This window comes from Hypanus sabinus, chromosome 19 (genome assembly GCF_030144855.1).
Source record: "Hypanus sabinus isolate sHypSab1 chromosome 19, sHypSab1.hap1, whole genome shotgun sequence".
NCBI classification, from domain to species: Eukaryota; Metazoa; Chordata; class Chondrichthyes; order Myliobatiformes; family Dasyatidae; genus Hypanus; species Hypanus sabinus.
This window is the reverse complement of record NC_082724.1, coordinates 56,742,369-56,764,628: the sequence shown is the minus strand read 5'-3', so window position 1 is coordinate 56,764,628 and position 22,260 is coordinate 56,742,369. Positions and strand designations below refer to the sequence as shown.

The 22,260-nt window shown below is 44.6% G+C and overlaps 2 protein-coding genes across 4 annotated transcripts in view; both read right to left on the bottom strand.

Moving 5' to 3' along the window:
* LOC132377945 (DDB1- and CUL4-associated factor 1-like) overlaps positions 1-4,511 on the bottom strand; it is a 98,757-nt gene extending 94,246 nt beyond the window's left edge. For all 3 annotated transcript variants that reach the window (XM_059944451.1, XM_059944453.1, XM_059944454.1), the window contains exon 1: positions 4,275-4,511. The gene's annotated coding sequence lies outside the window, so the exon portion shown is untranslated. The remainder of the gene's footprint in view (positions 1-4,274) is intronic.
* A 15,399-nt stretch (positions 4,512-19,910) lies between these two features.
* Positions 19,911-22,260, bottom strand: part of dnah1 (dynein, axonemal, heavy chain 1) — a 357,521-nt gene continuing 355,171 nt past the window's right edge. Inside the window, exon 78 of the mRNA XM_059944450.1 lies at positions 19,911-20,139. Coding sequence (XP_059800433.1) covers positions 20,018-20,139 — 122 coding nt within the window. The 3' untranslated portion in view covers positions 19,911-20,017. The remainder of the gene's footprint in view (positions 20,140-22,260) is intronic.

The window sequence follows — 22,260 nt, the reverse complement described above, 5'->3', positions numbered from 1 at the left end:
CACACCGTCAGATCTAATCAAAACCCACACCCCTCCGTCAGATCCAATCACAACACACACGCCCCACATCAGATCCAATCATAACCCCCCACTCCCCACTGTCAGATACAATCACAACCCAATCCCACCGTCAGATCCAATTACAACCCACTCTCCCCAGTCAGATCCGAAACAATCCCCTCCCCACCGTCAGATCCGATCAAAACCCCCACTCGCCACCATCAAATCCGATCACAACCCACTCTCCACCATCAGATCCAATCAGAACCCACACTCCCCACAGTTAGATCCAGTCTCAACCCCCACTCCCCAGCATCAGATCCAATCATAACCCCCACTCCCCACTGCCAGATCCATTCACAACCCACACCCCCACTGTCAGGTATGATCACAACCCCCTCTCCCCATCAGATCTGATCACAACCCCCACTCTCCAGCATCAGATCAAATCATAACCCCCACTCCCCACTGTCAGATCCATTCACAACCCACTTCCACCATCAGATCCGATCCCAACCCCCACGCCCCACTGTCAGATCCAGTCTCAACCCCCACTCCCCAGCATCAGATCAAATCATAACCCCCACTCCCCACCGTCAGATCCAGTCTCAACCCCCACTCCCCAGCATCAGATCCAATCACAACCCCCACTCCCCAGCATCAGATCCAATCATAACCCCCACTCCCCACTGTCAGATTCATTCACAACCCACTTCCACCGTCAGATCCGATCCCAACCCCCACGCCCCACTGTCAGATCCAGTCTCAATCCCCACTCCCCAGCATCAGAACAAATCATAACCCCCACTCCCCACCGTCAGATCCAGTCTCAACCCCCACTCCCCAGCATCAGATCCAATCATAACCCCCACTCTCCACCGTCAGATCCGATCACAACCCACTCTCCACCGTCAGATCCGATCACAACCCCCACTCCCCACCGTCAGATCCGATCACAATCCCCACTCCCACCGTCAGATCCAATCACAACCCACACCTCCACAGTCAGATCCAATCACAACCCACTCCCACCATCAGATCCAATCAAAACCCACACCCCCACTGTCAGATACAATCACAACCACCTCCCGAAGGTCAGATCCAATCACAAACCACTACCACCGTCAGACTCAATCACGACCCCCACTGTCAGATCCAATCATAAATAAATCAAACCGTCAGATCCAATGACAATCCCCTCCCCACCGTCAGATCCAATCAAAACCCCCACTCCCCAGCATCAGATCCAATCATAACCCCCACTCCCCAGCATCAGATCCAATCACAACCCCCACTCCCCAGCATCAGATCCAATCATAACCCCCACTCCCCACCATCAGGTACAATCACAACCCAGTCCCACCGCCAAATCCAATCACAACCCACACTCCCCAGCATCAGATCCAATCACAACCCCCACTCCCCAGCATCAGATCCAATCATAACCCCCACTCCCCACCATCAGGTACAATCACAACCCAGTCCCACCGCCAAATCCAATCACAACCCACACTCCCCAGCATCAGATCCAATCACAACCCCCACTCCCCAGCATCAGATCCAATCATAACCCCCACTCCCCACTGTCAGATTCATTCACAACCCACTTCCACCGTCAGATCCGATCCCAACCCCCACGCCCCACTGTCAGATCCAGTCTCAACCCCCACTCCCCAGCATCAGAACAAATCATAACCCCCACTCCCCACCGTCAGATCCAGTCTCAACCCCCACTCCCCAGCATTAGATCCAATCATAACCCCCACTCTCCACCGTCAGATCCGATCACAACCCACTCTCCACCGTCAGATCCGATCACAACCCCCACTCCCCACCGTCAGATCCGATCACAATCCCCACTCCCACCGTCAGATCCAATCACAACCCACTCCCACCATCAGATCCAATCAAAACCCACACCCCCACTGTCAGATACAATCACAACCACCTCCCGAAGGTCAGATCCAATCACAAACCACTACCACCGTCAGACTCAATCACGACCCCCACTGTCAGATCCAATCATAAACAAATCAAACCGTCAGATCCAATGACAATCCCCTCCCCACCGTCAGATCCAATCAAAACCCCCTCCCCACCGACAGATCCAGTCTCAACCCTCTCCCCACCGTCAGATCTATTGACAACCCCCACTCCCCAGCATCAGATCCAATCATAACCCCCACTCCCCACCATCAGGTACAATCACAACCCAGTCCCACCGCCAAATCCAATCACAACCCACACTCCCCAGCATCAGATCGAATCACAACCCCCACTCCCCACCGTCAGATCCACTCAACCCCCACTCCCCACCGTCAGATCCAGTCTCAACCCCCTCCCCAGCATCAGATCCAATCACAAACCCCACTCCCCAGCATCAGATACAATCATAAACCCCACTCCCCACCGTCAGATCCAATCACAACCCACACCCCCACTGTCAGATACAATCACAACCACCTCCCGAAGGTCAGATCCAATCACAAACCACTACCACCGTCAGACCCAATCACGACCCCCACTGCCAGATCCATTCACAACCCACACCCCCACTGTCAGGTCTGATCACAACCCCCTCCCCACCGTCAGATCTGATCACCACCCCCACTCTCCAGCATCAGGTCAGATCCAATCACAACCCACTCCCACCATCAGATCCAATCAAAAACCACCCACCATCAGATCCAATCAAAACCCACACCCCACTGTCAGATCCAATTACAACCCACTCCCCACCCAGATCATCAGATCCAATCAAAACCCACTCCCCACTCTCAGATCCAATGACAACCCACTCCCCACTGACAGATCCAATGACAACCCACACTCCCACCGTCAGCTCCAATCACAACCCACACCCCCACCGTCAGATCCAATCACAACCCACACCCCCACCGTCAGATCCAATCACAACCCACACTCCCACCGTCAGATCCAATCACAACCCACTCCCACCGTCAGATCCAATCACAAACCACTTCCGTCGTTGGATCCAATCACAACCCACTCCCACCAACAGATCCAATCAAAACCCACTCCCACCGTCAGATCCAATCACAACCCACTCCCCACAGACAGATCCAATGACAATCCACACTCCCACCGTCAGATCCAATCACAACCCACTCCCACCATCAGATCCAATCAAACCCACTCCCACCATCAGATCCAATCAAAAACCACCCACCATCAGATCCAATCAAAACCCACACCCCACCATCAGATCCAATCACAACCCCCACTCCCCACAGTCAGATCCAGTCTCAACCCCCACTCCCCAGCATCAGATCCAATCATAACCCCCACTCCCCACTGCCAGATCCATTCACAACCCACACCCCCACTGTCAGGTCTGATCACAACCCCCTCCCCACCGTCAGATCTGATCACCACCCCCACTCTCCAGCATCAGGTCAGATCCAATCACAACCCACTCCCACCATCAGATCCAATCAAAAACCACCCACCATCAGATCCAATCAAAACCCACACCCCACTGTCAGATCCAATTACAACCCACTCCCCACCCAGATCATCAGATCCAATCAAAACCCACTCCCCACTCTCAGATCCAATGACAACCCACTCCCCACTGACAGATCCAATGACAACCCACACTCCCACCGTCAGCTCCAATCACAACCCACACCCCCACCGTCAGATCCAATCACAACCCACTCCCCACTGACAGATCCAATGACAACCCACAATCCCACCGACAGCTCCAATCACAAACCATACCCCGACAGTCAGATCCAATCACAACCCACTCCCAATGTCAGATCCAATCACAACCCACACCCCCACCGTCAGATCCAATCACAACCCAGTCCCACTGTCAAATCCAATCGCGACATAAGTCCACCCTGTCAGATCCAATGACAACCCACTCCCCACCGACAGATCCAATCACAACCCACACCCCCACCATCAGATCCAATAAAAACCCCCAATTCCCACCGTCGTATCCAATCACAACCCACACCCACCGTCACATCCCCATGCCCTCTTTCCCCCCTCACAGACTCAACTCCCAAACTCCAGTTCTCGACAACAGATGGAGCGCCCACCGACATCCCAGGTTCCTACCCTCCTGCCCCTTCTCCAGATCCACTGAGACCCCGCCTCCACCTCCACTTCCCTCATTCCGCCAGGCTTTACCTCCCTGTCCTGTCCCGTCCCTCCCTCTCTCTCTCTGACGACCCTCAAGACTCTCTCAAGACTCGGCCGGCCGCCACTCGCAGCCACGTGTTGTCCCGGCTTGTGTTTACCAGCTGCCCGTGCTCGCCAGGCCTCGCCGCCTCCCCCTCTGCCGCGGGCAGCTTGCAGCCCCGGCGACCGCTTGTCTGGGCCCTTGTCGTGACGCCGTACTCCGAGCCAAGCCCTGCCGTTCTTCGTTTCCGTGCAGCTACCGCTCACCTCGCTTGCCGACACCGAGCACACCTCGGTGTCAGACCCGGGACCTGGCCACCGCGCTCACACACACACACACACCAAGTAATGGCGGCGGCTTGCGTCCTGACGTAAGCTCGTTCACGAGCTGAGCTTTCTGGGAGATGTAGTCCGAGTGTATTGCAGCGCATATGTTTTAGAAGTAGCCTTACCATGTGGAAATTACGTTTGTGTGGCTTCTCTCGGATTATAAATATAAGATCAGTGAGACGGTGGATTTTCTCATAATCTTCTTAAATCCGGAGCTCTCCAATTAGAAGTGCTCTGTTATTTAGTTAATTAAAGCTTGGCTATCCTCTCTTGTATATGTGCAAGACTATTTGAGTAAAAATGCGTGAGTGCTCCTTGAAACCTTGGCCACAAGTTATCTTCTCCCAACGTAATTTTTAAAAATCGCGCCAAAATCTTAATGCAAAGACTTTGAGGGGAGCAAGTCGTCTTCTTTAAGCTCAGGGAAGGTTCCAGCAGACTGCGCTGATCTTCTGCCAGGAGGCGAGGTTTATTGATGGATTTTGGTGCATCTGGAAAGCCATGGCCTTACTGAGGGATAGTCATTGTGGCTTCATGTACATGATCCTGTCTCACAAAGTTGTTGGAGTTTTTTGAAGAGGTTACGAAGGCAGTTGATGTGGGATGCTATACAAAACAGATTTTTGAATTATGAAGAAATTAATTTACAGAACAGTTCTCAGTAATACAACCTTTGCACAACTCAGGGACTGCCTAGATATATTAATAGTTTTTAACTTTTTACAGGGCAAAATTTCCAGATTTGCAGATGGCATAAAAATAGGAGCTATGATAAACTGCGAAGGGAGCAGTAGAAGACCTTGTGGAGAAACAAGGTTGGTGGAATAACAGGCAAATTTAATGTTGAGAAATGTGAAGTGTTTTATGAGAACAATTCCAAAAAGGGATGCAATAACAGAGATCTGTGGGTGAATAAATGTGGTTCTTTAAGTCTCTGACTGGGTAGATTGAGAAAGTGGTTAAAACAAACATGCAGGATGGTGGATTTATATACAAATAAAATACAGGTCATGCCCTCTCCTTGTTACTGCCATCCGACAGGAGGTACTGAAGCTTCAGGTCCCACGCCACCAGGTTTAGGAATGGTTGTTGTCCTTATTTTTCCCAATGGCATTTATCTTCAATTATGTAGTTTTCATAAATTCTATATTTCTCTTTTCCCTGTAAATGCTTGCAAGAAATGGGTGTAGTAGTGAGCAGAATGATATACAGCTCCAGCAAAGTCAATTGGGGTTCAATTCCCGCCACTGTCTGTAAAGAGTTTGTATGTTTGCTCCATGAATGTGTGGATATCCTGTAGTGGATAAGTTAAATGACTACCGATATGGAAACTCTGGGATAGAAATTCACAGGCCCGAGTTCAAATCCCACCATGGTAGCTGTTGTTGGATTGGGGTATAGAAGAGAATCGTTTAACGACAGATGATGTGGTCAATGGGTTAAGGTGATACACTACTCATCACTCGTAGGTTTGAATTTGTTAGGCAATAAATTACCCTACAACCATCAAGCTCCTGAACCACCATGGATAACTTCACTCACCACTACTCTGTACTGATTCTGCCATCGAATGTTTCAGTTTCAAAAACATTTAGAATTTGTGTTCTCAGTATTATTTGCACAGGTTGTCTTCATATTTTATCTCAGAGTATTGTTGGAGTGTTTTAGGAGTTGACACATATAGCAGACAACTTCAGCATTTGACTTCTGCCACCAGTCTTCAAATATTAATATGAACTGTGCATTAAATCGAAAATACAGCTGTGAACAATGGGTTCCAAGAACTGTGATCTGCAGTTAATTGGATGACCAGACTACGCTGATTTAAATTGAATATTAGGGTGTCTGTGGATGGGTACAAAGAGGGAAGAATAAAAGTTGTGCGTAGTTCAAAGGAAATATTATAAATCTGGAATTGTCCTGAATTGCTCTTTGATCTTTACCATATAAATGTCATGTAGTGTTGTGTCAAGGACACCTTTTACTCTGAAAGGGTCTCAATATGATGCCAGTATTTTGTCCAGTAAAGAGACTACTTCATGTCTACCAGTATTTCTCTCTGGAGACCTTGTTAACGCGGCAACAAATATTGACAACACCAAATATTTCAATGTGGTAGTGTCACTCAGCAACTCTGTGGCTACGAGAGTGGTGAGTCTACTAGAACACCTGCCTGAACACGATAAATACCGATCTCTGAAAACTCACCTTTTACGGACTTTTGCAGCAAACAGTTGCTCTCCTTGCCCGGTCTTGGCGATGGTAAGCCGTCAGAGCTAATGGATCACATGCTGTCTCTCCTGGGAAATCACCACCCTTGTTTTATCTTTAAAGAACTCTACATGCAGCGAACATCTGATGAAGTTTACGCAGTCCTTGCTAATACACCCGTGAAGGACTATAGGAAGCTTGCTAAAATGGCTGATAGTCCACACTTAGCCAGACAGCAGTGCATCATTCCTCCTCCTTTCTCTGCCTCAGTAAGCCCGGTCAGCAAGGCCCCCAATGAGAGGATGGCCGTGACTGCGAAACAGAGCCTGCTGAGTCTGTGTTTTTACCGCGCTCACTAGTGTCGACCGTCTTGCATCTTCAACAGTGCCAGCACATTGGGACACCAGAGATCTGTGAACACTGGGTTCCAGCTGCCAGAGTCGTTTATTGTTCATTACGTTTCAGGGTGATGCTTCCTGTGTGACACAGGTGAGTGTGCTGCCAGCATCGTCTATTGATGAGAAGGCAAAGAGCAACAAAACCACACTGGAGGCCGCCAACGGCAGCAGGATCCAGACTTACGGGATATGATGGGTGATGTTCTGCTTCAGTGGGTGACATCACACATGGGACTTGGTACTCGTTATAGTGGCCAGACCTCTGCTCGCTTCAGATTTCCCGTGTGCCCGAAGTCTGTTCGTTGATCCTAAGAACTACTGGCTTGTGGATGTCAAGGACTTTGTGTTGTTACCCTGCTCCCCCAGTAAGTTCTCCACAACTGAGTCAAGCGCATGCACCACCACATGTGAGTTTACCCGAATGCTGGGCAAGTCCCCAAACCTCACCAAGCCCACATTCTCCATTACAGGCACAAAACATCAGGTCAAGAACCACATTTCTACTGGCCCGCTGGTCCATTCCTGAGCGTGTAGACTGGACCCAGAAAAGCTGGCAACCGCGAAGGCTGAGTTTGCCAACGTGGAAAGACTTGGTATTGTACACCGGCCAAATAGCCCTATGGCTTCACCCCTCCTTAAGGTGAAGGAGAGGGGAGAGGGCAATTACCAGGTTTGAGAAATCAGCGTTCATACCATCAACAACACACACAAAATGCTGGTAGAACACAGCAGGCCAGGCAGCATCTATAAGGAGAAGCACTGTCGACTTTTCGGGCCAAGACCCTTCATTTCATTGCCCGAAAAGTCGACAGTGCTTCTCCCTATAGATGCTGCCTGGCCTGCTGTGTACCACCAGCATTTTGTGTGTGTTGTTGTTTGAATTTCCAGCATCTGCAGATTTCCTCGTGTTTGTTCATACCATCAAGTTGGAGGCTACCCAGACAGAATATAAGGTGTTGCTCTTCCAACCTGTAAGTTTTTTGGGGTCATCTACTGTATCCCATATCATGTGCCCTGGATCTGGCCTCCTGTATATTGGTAGGACCCGACATAGATTGGGAGACTGCTTTGCTGAGCACCTACACTCTGTCTGCCAGAAAAAGTGGGATCTCCCAGTGGCCACCATTTTCATTTCTACTTCCCATTCTCAGTCAGTCCACGGCCTCCTCTCCTGCCCTGATGAGGCCACACTCTGGCTATATAATGTTTGGGTAGCCTCCAATCTGATGACATGAACATCAATTTCTCGAACTTCCAGTAATTGCCCTCCTCTTCTCTTTCACCATCCCCATTTCCCTCTCTCACCTTATCTCCTTACCTACCCAGCCCCTCCCCTTCCCTTCCTTTCATGGTCTTCTACCCTCTTCTATCAGATTTCACCTTCTCCAACCCTTATCACTTTCACCAATCAACTTCCCAGCTCTTTACTTCATCCCTCCCCCCTCCCAGTTTCACCTATCGCCTGCTACCTCGTACTTCTTTCTCCCCTCCTCCCCGCCTTCTTCAGCTGACCTGTGGTTTCTTTTTTTCAGTCCTGATGAAGGGTCTCAGTCCAAAACATCAACTGTTTGCTCTTTTCCATCGAAGCTGCCTGGCCTACTGAGTCCTTCCAGCATTTTGTGTGATTTCCAGCATCTGCAGATTTTCTCTTGTGTGTGATTCGATCCCTAAACACATGCTTGACTGGTCAGTAGACATAATTAGGGCATTTGATGATACCAAACAAGATTTTCCAATGTGTTCCTGTTGGTGCACTTGATTCTCAATGCACCTAAGGCCGTTACTACTGACTAGGCCGTGGGTGTTGTGCAGGAGCAGTTGGCCAGAGGCGTGTGGCAGCCAATCACCTTCTTCAGCCGGCAGTTCCATACCTTTGAAAGGAAGTACAGCACATTTGACTGCAAGCTTCTCAGTCTCTAACTGTCTGTCTGCTACTTTTGTTTTCTTCTAGCGGGTCACCATTTCACAGCGTTTGTTGACCATGAGCCCTTTGTGCGTGTAATTAGTCAAAATATCAGACCCTTGGTATACATAGCAGCAACACCAACAGGACTATCTATATATTAGAGTTCTCAAAAGATAAACAATATATCAAGGGAAAAATAATGCTGTGGCTGATTGTCTCTCATAGCCACCTATTGAGGCCACACACATAAGGGGTTGACTATGCCAGCATGGCAGCCGACCAAGCTACTGATCCAGAGGTCCAGGCTTACTGAGCAGCAATCATGGGACGATGTTAAGTTCAGGAAAGCTGGGATTTCTCTCCTGTGCGATGTCTCAACCAGTTGCCCTCACCTCATAGTGCCTGCAAACTGGAGGCAGACTGTTTTTAACTCCACACATAGCCTCTTGTTTCTGGGTCGTGTGAGGAAGGCCTCTCAGAAACTGGTGGCAGTCAAGTTTGCTGCAAGTTTACTTGAAGTTTACTGCAAGTCCTATCAATCAACCCCTCAGTCTCCTGAATGATCTGGAGTTCATCCAGCTTCAATTCCTCAAGAGGTCTGTGGGAAACTTCTGCTGGATGTGCCTCTTACAGCTGAGGTCATCAGGGACACTGGAGGCCCCCCCGCCATTCCATATCCCGTAAGAGGAGTATTCCACTACCCTGCCTGGCATCCGCACTGCTCTAAGTGTGCAATAAAACAGAAAAGAAAATTTAAACAGAAAAACTGCCAACAGTCTTCACCTCTCATTGTCGAAGCCTCTATGAGCCAAAGACTGAAATTCCCATTCTAACGGTGACCCAATCACACAATGGTCAAGCCCATAATGGCCACACCACTTCTTTTTATTCAACTTTGCCAAGCGTCTAGTTACTTACACTCTTCTAGTGACATGTGGTGTGCAGAATATTCTGACTGCTCCCTTTTGCTTCTTTTGAAATCTCTCTCTCCATGTGCACATTCCAACGTTTCCTGGTGATGTGTGAAGCGCAGAATGTCCCAAATGCCTCCACTTGCTTGTTTTGAAATCTCTCTCTCAATATGAACACTTCAATGTCTCCTAGTGATGTGTGGTGCACAGAATGATAAATGAATACACACAAATTCTATTTTATTTCTTTTTACCTATAGACACATCCAAGTAATTGAAAATCAAAGTCATATATGTTAACATATACATATTTTGATAGTCAATTTACTTTAAATTTTAAACATGACAGTTTTTTTCCACAGGGTGGAAGTCTCAAATACTAGAGGGAATAAATGTTAGTTGAGAAGGGTAAAGTTTAAAGGAGATTTGTGAGGCACATTTTTACACAGTGGTAGGAGTCTGGAACATGCTACCAGAATAGGAGATGGAAGCAGATAAGGTTGTGTTGGATTGTGTTGTGGTTTCTCATGCCCGACAAACGACCAGGAGACGCAGAAGATTCTTCAAGAAGTATTAAACTTTAATTTGCAAATTAAAGCTGAGACAGTCATTGAGCTAGTCGCTGATTGCCCACCGATCCTTGTACATAGCATTTTTTATAGCAATCTCCTGGTTTAGTTGCATTAGCGTATCAAATCAGTCTAGGTCTACAGTTGCTTATCACAAGTACACCCATTGACTTAATCATGTTCTAATCTACATCTCTTAGCTAGCCTCTCATTAACACCCCATTATCTTCTACATTCTTAAGATTTAATTCTCTTACTAAATTAGATACATGCATAGCAAATAGCAAGCTCAAAGCTGACTGCATAGATTTGGTTCACAGCAAACGATGCAACTTTTATACTCCAATAACTGGAGTGTAGAATTGTAATTTTTTGTGTATTTTAACTTTACTATGCTTGTATTTTTGGGTGCCTAAGATTTTGCACAATAATATAGTAATTTTATGTTTTTCACTGTATTGCTGTCACATTAAACAAATCATGAGATGGGTCTCTGAGGGTGGGAAGGGGACAGGAAGAGGGGAATCATGGTAGGGAAAAGGGGAAGGGAGAAGGAAGCACCAGAGAGACATCATGTAATGATCAATAAATCAATTATTTGGAATTAAGTAGCCTTGTCTACTGTCTCAGGGCTAGGTGTGTCTGTACTCGTTCCACTCCCGACCTTTGGCACTCCTTCCCCAGCGCTCTATCCTCACCACCCCCAACACCCTTTGCTCCCACCAGATTTACAAACTTGCTCTCTGCTCCATGTTGACAAATACAGCACTGTGCAAAGTTTTAGTCACCCTAGTTATATACTCTATATATGCCTATCACCCATATATGTTTAATTATTCAGTTAATCACCAGTAAATATGATATAGTTGCTTCTGTATTTTTCCTAAAAACTTAATAGCTTACACTAGCTGGAGTCACACCACTTGAACCTGACTATTTTATAGGTTAATTGTTATCACTGGAACTTATGTTATCTCTAGTCCGAGTCTGAGCTGACCACAGCTGCTTTTCTCTTTGCCATTCTTTTGTTCTCTAGGGTCCTCTTCCTTGTTTGTTTTCTTCTCTTGCAATACCAAATAAAATGATGGTAAACAATTAGTTTTGTGCCTCATTCTTGACTTTTGAAGAACCTTTGGATCACAGAATTATCAGGATGGTTCAGGGTCATTTCGACACATTAACATAGAGGATTATAGACAGTCAGTTGGGATCGGTTAGATTGGCATCAAGATGGCTCAGAGGGTCTGCTCCTCTGCTGTACTTTTGGATGTGCTGAGGTTTTGCAGAGTGAATGGGGCAGTGGGACTATCTCGATTGCTCTTTCAAAGAGCCAGTATAGATTCAATGGGCAGAATAGCATTCAATTGTGCTATTCAACAGTACTGTGCGGAAATAATCCATTGGGAGAGAACAACAGAGAACTGCCATAATATGTAAAAAGAAGGTGACAGTGGTGTAACTGGTTGATGGGGTCAGAGACATATGGAATGCTGGCAAGGTTTCTGATGAGGAATGAACTGAGTATGCCAAATATTTGAACAAATTTCTACAGATGTACCATAGAGAGCACTCCGAACTGGCTGCATCACTGTATCAACAGGGGGCCACTGCACAGGGCTGCAAATTCAGCCAGCTCCATCATGGGCGCTAGCCTCATCGCCACTGAGGACATATTCAAAAGGCAAAAATTCTAAAGAAGAAAACATTAATCATTAAGTGCCCTCACCACCCAGGACATGCCCTCTTCTCATTCCTACCATCAGGGAGGAGACTCGGGTGTCTGAAGGCACACACTCAATGTTTTAGGAACAGCTTCTTCCCTGTCACCATCAGATTTCTGAACAGACCAGGATCCCATGAGCACCACCCCACTTTTGGCACTCTAGTTACACTACTTATTTACCTTGTTTATATTACTTACTGTAACTTACATTTTTATATATACTGTACTGTGCTGCTGCCACCAACAAATTTCACAACATATATGAGTGATGATAAAACTGATTCAGATTCTGAACTGAGGACATTCCGGAAACTTGGGAGTAACACTTCATTTGGATACTCTTGGGAGCGTTTCAAGAGCAACATTTTTTGGATGTGCAACAGGGCATAAATGAAGTAGTAGAGGAAAGTGGTCAGGCTAAAGTTACCATAAAAAAGGTACAATTTCCAGATCTATGATCAAGTGTGCAGTATCATTTAATGTGAGAATTCAGGGCAATTTAATTGATACTCTGGACCTCAGCAACAAGGGAGTGTGCTGGATGGTTAGCGAATGGAGATGGCAATAAAAATGTGAGGCACCTTTGCTTGACTTAGTTTGAGGTGTGAGCAGGGAAGAAGCCCAGAGGACGAAGGTCTTTGAATTGAAATGTTAACTCTATTTCTGTTTGTTTTTAATGCTTCCTGACCTGCTAAGTGTTTCCAGCACTTTTTAGTTTAGTCAAGAAGCCCATAAAGTAACAGTAGTAAGTTCATCTTCTTATTGGCAATGTCTCCTGAACTTTACAAATGAGTTCAACCAGGCAGTGGTGTTGTGGATATCGTAGAAAGTTGTTGTAGGTTATAAAGGGATATTGATGGGTTGCAGAACTGGGCAAGTGGAGGTCAATCTAGAAAAATGTTCAATGAGTCAAACTAGGAAAGAAGGACTTTTGTTCTGCAGTCGTTCCATAACTATTCAATACACGTTTGATACTTGTTTGATCCTGAGGCACCCGTCTGCACCAGCGGTGCGTTGCAGGTTTTTGCCAGTCAGTTTACAATTGACACTCGTGGGCTACGGAGTTGTGCTTTGTTCGTCCTTTGTGAACATTTGCAGTTTTGTACTTTTTCGAAAATTAAGCCTTGGTTTTACATTCAGTTACCCATCACAGTGCAAAAGAAAAGCAGAAAGTGATAGTAAGTGTGAATTCAATGAACAGTGGAAAAATGATTTCTTATTTGTAGCGGGTCCATCAGGAAAACCATTGTGCATTGTTTATGAAAACACATTCTCACATAATAGAAGACATGATCTTAATAGACACTATAAAACACAACATCAGACTGAAATAGAAGGAAAACTGAAGCTGGTGCTTGGGTCTGAGTTATGGAAAGAATATGATTAAGAAAAAGGAAGAAATCAAAAGAAGACAAAATATATTTGTTATAAGTCTCATGAAGGTAAGTAATGTTTATCTTGTTTCTATATTAAATCAATATATCATGTAAAAATGCTAAATATGTCTATATGAACTTTTTTTTACAAGAATTGAATGAGGGTACAAGAATTGTATGACGCATCTGAACTCGTGAGTGAAAAAATTGACGCATGGAATGCAAAAGTTTGGCCACCCCTGCCTTATGTGGTGTAGATGCTAGGGAGAAAATACTTGGAATGTGCATTCAAAAATACCACCATCATTATCTTGGCGAAAAGGTCAGGAGGTACATCAGTGATGAGGAAGTGCACTGTTGCATCACTGATTGAGATGGATAGGTTTAGCTCTCTGTTGTAGTCCTGGTTTATAGAGTGTACCAGTGACACGGCAGCCAACTGGATTGAAAACTTGGACTCTAGAAAGGATTTTAGCTTCCAGCAGTGAGGAGATCCAAAATCAATCACATTTTAGGGAACAATTGCCTCATCTAATCAAATTGATGGATATGGGAGGCACACAAGTTAGAGAGCAGCAGCGATGGGCTGGTTGCAGATACCAGTGCAATCCCAGGAAGAAAATCTGTTTGAGAACTTCTTGAGAAACATCTTAGCAAATGGGTGAATTTCAGAAACCAGTAGATATTCAGACAATCTTGAACAAATGAAATGCTCAGGTAGAGCAAACATGAGAAATCTGAAGATGCTGGAAATTCAAACAACACACACAAAATGCTGGTGGAACACAGCAGGCCAGGCAGCATCAATAAGGAGAAGCACTGTCGACATTTTGGGCCGAGACCCTTTGTCAGGACTAACTAACAGGACTTATTAAGAGATTTTAAAGTAGTGGGGGGAGGGGGAAATGCAAAATGACAGGAGAAGACCGGAGGGGGTGGAATGAAACTAAGATCTGGAAAGGTGATTGGCGAAAGTGTTACAGAGCTGGTGAAGGGAAAGGATCATGGGATAGGAGGCCTCGGGAGAAAGAAAGGTGGGGGGGGGGAGCACCAGAGGGAGATGGAGAACAGGCAGGGTGATGGGCAGAGAGAGAGAAAAAAAACAAACAACTAAATATGTCAGGGATGGGGTAAGAAGGGGAGGAGGGGCATTAACGGAAGTTAGAGAAGTCAATGTTCATGCCATCAGATTGGAGGCTACCCAGCTGGTATATAAGGTGTTGTTCCTCCAACCTGAGTGTGGATTCATCTTGACAGTAGAGGAGGCCGTGGATAGACAAATCAGAATGGGAATGGGACGTGGAATTAAAATGTACGGCCACTGGGAGATCCTGCTTTCTCTGGCAGACCGAGCGTATGTGTTCAGCAAAATGGTCTCCCAGTCTGCGTCCGGTCTCACCAATATGTAAAAGGCCACACTGGGAGCACCGGATGCAGTATACCACACCAGCCGACTCACAGGTGAAATGTCGCCTCACCTGGAAGGACTGTCTGGGGCCCTGAATGGTGGTGAGGGAGGAAGTGTAAGGGCAGGTGTAGCACTTGTTCCATTTACAAGGATAAGTGCCAGGAGGGAGATCGGTGGGAAAGGATGTTGAGGACGAGCTCAGGTAGAGCTGGAAGTTTTATGAAGAATGAGGCCATTTGAAACTCACCAGAGCATTTTTAAGTCAGAGAATGTTTAAGAAACATAGGGAAGCAATCTATCATGAAAAATAACAATAAATAATTTGCACCTGAAATACTCCAAGAGAAGGTTTAATGTTTGAATTTTAAAGTCAGTATTTATACAATTAGCATCTTTTAAGTTCTGTTATTAATGCAATATTTTTGTTCCATATGCTCAAACTTGCAACAGAACTGTAAAAGGATCTTTTTATTCACCTTGTGATAATTCAAGATAACTCCTGTTGTTTTGAGTGAGCCTCAATATGCTATTGGGGTTTCCAGCATACATTAGTATTTGATTTCATCAGACATTCTGAAGCAGAATTTCCCTTCCTGAACTTGTGTGAAAATTATGCTTATGTGCAAACTGTGAATTGCACAGGTATCAAGTTTCTTAAGATGAACAATTGCTTTAGTTCCTGTGTGCAGGATATCATTGTCACAACTGGAGGACTTTAATTGATGTCTCATTGCTAAGAATTTAATGTACTCCATATGTTTTTGTGGATGCTCAAAGTTTGTAGGTTGGTAATTAATTTATTATTGTCACAAGTACTGATATAGAGTGAGAAACTTAGCTTTTCATGCTATCCATATAGATCATTTCAAAACTTAAGTACAAAGGGAAAAGCAATTTACAGATATGACAAAATCTATAGATGCTGGAAATCAAAGAAATACACACAAAACACTGGAAGAACTCAGCAGGCTAGGCAGCATCAATGGAAGAGAGTAAACAATGGACATTTCAGGCTGAAACCCTTCATCAGGATTGGATGCAGAATATACTGTAGTGTCAGAGATACAGAGAACATGCACTGCCAGCAGGTGATAAAGTGCAAGGATCACAACAAGACTATTGTGAGAACAAGAGTTCAACTTTATTGTCAAGAGTCCTATAAGGGTGGCATAGAGGCTATCCTCAAGCCTGTTTATTAAGCTTTTGTATCTTCTGCCCGATAGGAGGGGGGAGAAGAGAGAATGTCTGGTGTGGACGGGTTTTTGATTATGTTGCCAGTGGCTGTGGGAAGGGTAGACAGATTCCGTGGCGGAGAGCTGGTTTTCAACACAGGCAGAACTCTACAACTCTCTGTAATCTCTTGCAGTCTTGAGCAGAATAGTTACCATACCAGGCTGTTATGTATCTGTATGTGATATCTTGATCAGTGGGGAAACTTCGGTGGAAGTAGAGATGCTGGTGCGCTTTCTTGGCCATACTGTCTACTTGGTTGGACTAGGACTGGTTACTATTAATGTTTTGAACCCCTCAAGTATCTCCATCTCAACACTAATGATACATACAGGGGCATGAGTTCTGCCCTGCTTTCCAAGTCAATGATCAGCACACCCACAAAATGCTGGTGGAACACAGCAGGCCAGGCAACATCTATAAGGAGAAACACTGTCGACGTTTTGGGCTGAGACCCTTCATCAGGATTAACTGAAAATCAAAGGGTCCTGACCCTGACGAAGGGTCTTGGCCCGAAATGTCGACAGTGCTTCTCCTTTTAGATGCTGTCTGGCCTGCTGTGTTCCACCAGCTTTTTGTGTGTGTTGTTTGAATTTCCAGCATCTGCAGATTTCCTCGTGTTTGCTCAATGGTCAGCACTTTAATTTTGCTGATAAACAGGGAACGTTTGTCTTGACACCATGCCATTAGATGCACCATTTCCTTCATGTATTCTGTCTTGTCATTATTTGAGATCTGACTCACTAAGGCAGTGGTAACATCTGTGGACTTGCAGATAGAGTCAGAGCATAATCTAGCTATGCTGTCGTGAGTGTACAGGGAATATAGAAGGGGATGAGGATGCATTCTTTGCAGGGCACAGTGTTGAGGATAATCATGGCAGAGGTATTGCTGCCTAAATCAATTGTAATCTGTTGGTCTGGAAAGTAAGGATCCAGTTGCAGAGTTGGGCATTGAGTCCTAGGTCTGTTAGTTAGGAAATGAGTTTGTTTTGAATTATTGTATTGAAGGCAGATTCAGACATTCAAATAGGAGTCTCATATAGGTGACTTTATTATCCATAGGCTCTGGAGATAAGTGTAGGGCCAGGGACATGATGTCCACCATGGGCCTGTTTCAGCAGTAGGCAAATTGTAGTGGGTTGATGCTTGAGAAGGTGGAGTTGATGTGTACCATATCCAGCCTTCTGAAGCCCTACATGATGGTGGATGTTAGAGCCACTTCGTGGTAGTCATTAAGGCATATTCCTCTATTTTTCTGGAATGATAGTCTTCCTAAAGGCCAGACATTGATCTGGACTATATGCTTTCTGCAGGTTCTCTCTCCAGAAGACTGATCTGACATCTGCAGTGGTGACTGTGGGCTCAGGTGCACTGGAGGAGGTCTTGTGGTGGGTGGTGTCATTTTAATGCCCTTCTTTTCAAAATGTGTATAGATTGCATGAGCTCATTGCAGAGGCCTGCAGTATTGCTGCCCAACCTTGATTTTGAAGTCCATTACAGCATGCAAGCCTTGTCACAACTAATGATTGGCTGCTCAATGTCTCAGTTTTGGGCTGGTATTGCTTCATGGCATAGTCATAGAAAAGTAAAGCACAGAAACAGGGCCTTTGGCCCTTCTAGTCTGTGGTGAACCATTTAAACCGCCAAGTTCCATTGACTTGCACCCACTCCACTGCCATCCATGTAGCCATCCAACCTTCTTTTAAACTTTGACTTTGAGCTTACATTCACCACTTGTGCTGACAGCTGATTCCACATTCTGACAACTTTCTGAGTGAAATGTTCCCTCATGTTCCCCTTGAACTTTTCACCATTCACCCTTAACCCATGACCTCTGGTTATAGTCCCACCCAACCTCAGTGGAAAAAGCCTGCTTGCATTTACGCTATCTATACCCCTCATAATTTTGTATACCTCTCTCAAATCTGCCCTCAATCTTCTACATTCCAAGGAATAAAGTCTTAACCTATTCAATCTTTTCTTATAAATCAGGTCTTCCAGTCCTGACAGCGTCCTTGTAAATTTTCTATCTACTCTTTCAACCTTATTTACATCTTTCCTGTAGCTGGTGACCAAAACTGCACACAATACTCCAAATTAGGCCTTAACAATGTCTTATATAACTTCAACATAACATCCCATTTCCTGTACTCAGTAATTTGATTTACAAAGGCCAATGAGCCAAAGGTTAACTTTATAACCCTACCTGTGTTGCCACTTTCAATGAATTTTGGACCTGTATTCCGAGATCCCTTTTTTCTCTACCGCTCTCCTCACTACCCTACCGTTCACGGTGTAAGACCTATCCTGACTGGTCCTACCAAAGTGCAACAACTTGCACTTGTTTGCATTAAATTCCATCCACCATTATTCAATTCATTTTTTCATCTGGTTCAGATCCCGCTGCAAGCCATGATAGCCTCCCTCACTGTCCACTACAATCTCTGTGTCATCCACAAACTTGCTGATTCAGTTAACCCCATTATTACCCAGATCATTGATATAGATGATAAATAACAATGGATCCAGCACCAATTCCTGCAGCACTCCACCTGTAACAGGCCTCCACTCAGAGAGGCAACCATCAAGTGCCACATCCTTGAAAGCTTTCTGAAGGTTGTACCTCAATTGCGTAAATAGCTCCTGTTTATGCTGGAGGTAGAGGAAATGTGCAGCATGCCACCTGTGACATCACTAGGTGCACCATTGTTGCTGGGAAAATGTCATCTCTGCTAAGGTGAGTTGTCCAGTTTCTTGGCCGCAATTTGACCTGGAAGTGATGCCATAGACAACCTAACCCAGGTAACATAACTTTTGATGCATGGTTCGGGCATGACAAACAGGTGCCTATAGAGCCGATTTCCAGGCTACATAGCATGTGTAAAGAAATAAGGGGGAAGTTCATTGAAGGTGCATTCTCTTACACTGTCACATGACATAAGTGTGCACAAATCCTGAAATGCCTAATGAGACCATGCTCAAAAAGGGCTATTTTATTAAAAGGTCCATATAGCTGGTACATTACATCTATTCTGATAAAAAATATAGGTAGAACTGCACTTCAAATCACAGAACACAAGAGATTCTGTGCATGCTAGAAATGTAGAGCAACACACACAAAATACTGGAGGAAAGGTCAGGCAGTGTATATGGAGAAGAATAAACAGCTGACATTTTGGCCTTGATGAAGGGTCTCAGCCTGTATTCTTCTCCAAAGATGCTCCCTGACCTTCTGAGTTCCTCCAGTATTTTGTGTTGCTCTACAAATCACAGAGTATGATATTACTGTGAATGAAGACTCTATTAGTGAATGTGTAAGCAGATTTCATAACAACATAAAACATCCAATAAGATGCAATGGAGTATGAAATATGACTTCAGTCAAGCAAGAAAATATCTTGCAACATTATAACAAAAGGGAACCTTCAAAGAAGTGGATCACAATCCAATATAGAAGCATCAGTGTAAAGTGAACACAGATGCAAGATTTAGATTAGTCTGTGGGGATGGGCATGAAACAACACATTTGACTACTCACTACTAAATTGCGCACTCAGCAAAATGACAGCGTTTCAAAGTGATTTCTGTAGGTGGTTTTGGTTTACAACTTTCTGTGGAATTTACATTTAAACGTAAATCACAGACTGTTTCCAAACAACTCTATGATAAGCAAAAACAAAAAAAAACATGATTAACAGTAATAAGAAAATATTTAATTCACAACTAATACAATGCAACAAATACAAGGAATTGGGTTCAACATCTGCAATAAAAGCTGATTTCTGATACTGTTTTTTTTTAATAATCCAATGCACAGATTAGTGCCACCCCTCGTTTAATCCAGTGTCTGTATGGCTTGGAGGTTGGGATTTCCACAGATATGACATAATTGGTTGAATGGCCAGTTGTCGACAGTGTACCTGTAAAGAAATATTTTATCAAGTTGAAATGATTAAATCTGGAATATTCAGCACCTAAAATAGTTGGAAAGTACTTTATTTTCAATTAATAGGGCAGCACAGTAGTGTAGCAGTTACTGCAGTGCTATTAAAATGTCAGTGACCCGGATTGAATTTCTACCACTGTCTGTAAGGTGTTTATATGTTCTCTCTGTGACCACGCGGATTTCATCTGGGTCCCCCAGTTCCCTCCCACATTTCAACCATGTACAGGTTAGTAAGTTAATTGGTCACATGGGAGGCATGGGCTTGTCGGGCCAGAATGACCTGTTACCATGCTGTATCTCTAAATAAAAATAAAATCTTATCTATATTATTAACAAATTATATATGTATATAACTTGTTGTATGTTATGTGTGATCCCAAGTAAATTTCTGTACTTCAGTAGAAGTATAAAGCAGGTAATTTTCAATGTAAGAATTGAAAGGTGGAGGGATGAGGACGTTGTAATTTTCATAAACTCTCCCACTGCTGTTATGGTGTACAACAGCAGAACTTCAGGTGTTCCTCACTGCATGTTGCATCTCTTGTTTTTGAGAACTGTGGCCCGTCCCAGGATACCACTTCTAGAAACTGTGGTCTAAGTTTTTGAACATGACTATCATCTACTGTAGTTCAGGCATTTTAACTTCTGGGTAAACAGGATACTTCAGTGTGATTCAGATACACCAACTCCCACCATTGTTTGGGAAGTATATTGTGCATTATCCACTTGGACATTATAGAATCTGTGTTAAACAGGATAAAAACAGACCCTTCCACCCGATTCATCCATGCTGTTCTAAATGCCCACAAGTTAGTCCCATTTCCTTATAAACACTTCCTATCCATGTACCTGTCTAAATGTTTAAAAGACATTGTAATTCCACTCACCTCTAACACTTCTTCTGGCAGCTCATTCACACACCCACCTCCCTCTGTGTGAAAACCTGCCCTTGAGGTTCCCTTTTAAATCTTTCCTCTCTCACCTTAAATCTATGCTCAGTAGTTTTAGACTTCTCTACCCTGGCAAATGGACAGTGACCACCCACCTCGTCTGTGCCCCAATTATGTTCACCCTTATAAGGACAGGTGACAGAAGTTTGTATAGGGGAACACTTCGTCATAATTCTATTAGTTTCGAGGTAATTAAGGAGATGGATGGACCTGGTTCTCACATTGAGATTCTAAATCGGAGAAAGGCCAATGTTGCTGGTATCCAAAAGGATCTGGCAAGTGTGGAGTGAGCAGGTTGTTCTCTGGCAAAGCTGTACTTGGTATACAAGTGGCCTCCAAAAGTGAAATTTTGAATTCTGGCCTTTTTCAACAATTCAGAGAATTTTGGATGGGATGGGTATGGAAGGCTGTGGTCTGGCTGCAGGTCCATGGGACTAGACAGAATAATGGTTTGGCACAGACTAGATGAGCCAAAAGGACTGTTTCTGTACTGTAGTGTTTTATGACTCTATGAACCCCTCAACCTCCTGCACCCCACAGAACAAAGACCCAGCCTTATAGATCATCGATCCTTGGTTCAACTCCATTTCTACAAAATAATTATTTTTCAAGAATTGATATAATTGGTAAGAACAGCATTTATTGCTTAATCTTAAATGTCCTTGAAAGATGGTGGTTAGCTGCCTCCATAGACTATTCTGGTTCTTCTGGTGCTGTTGGAGAGAGTGGGTTTTGGACTTAGACCAGGCAGTAATGAAAGAATGCCAATATATTACTGAGTCAGTATGATACGTGGTTGGAGAGCAACCAGCACGTGGTGGTGTTCTCAGTCCTTCCCCTTGTTTTTTATTATTAAAATAAACTATTCATAATAATAAAAATTTACAAGAATAAACCGTGCAATACCTTTTTATTCTTTACATTCATAGCCAATGTTTTCAGTATTACATTCCTACACATCAACAGCACTGTTGCTACTCATATGGCCCTGTGGGGTAGTATACTTGTACAGAAATTGAGGGCCTTCCCTCTGGGTGAAAAGTTTGCTCCTCAGGTTTTGACTACATATGTTCCCTCTCACTTTAAAACTGTGCAGTCTACTTCTTGATTCTCTAATCCTGGGGAAAAGACGCTGCATTTAGTCT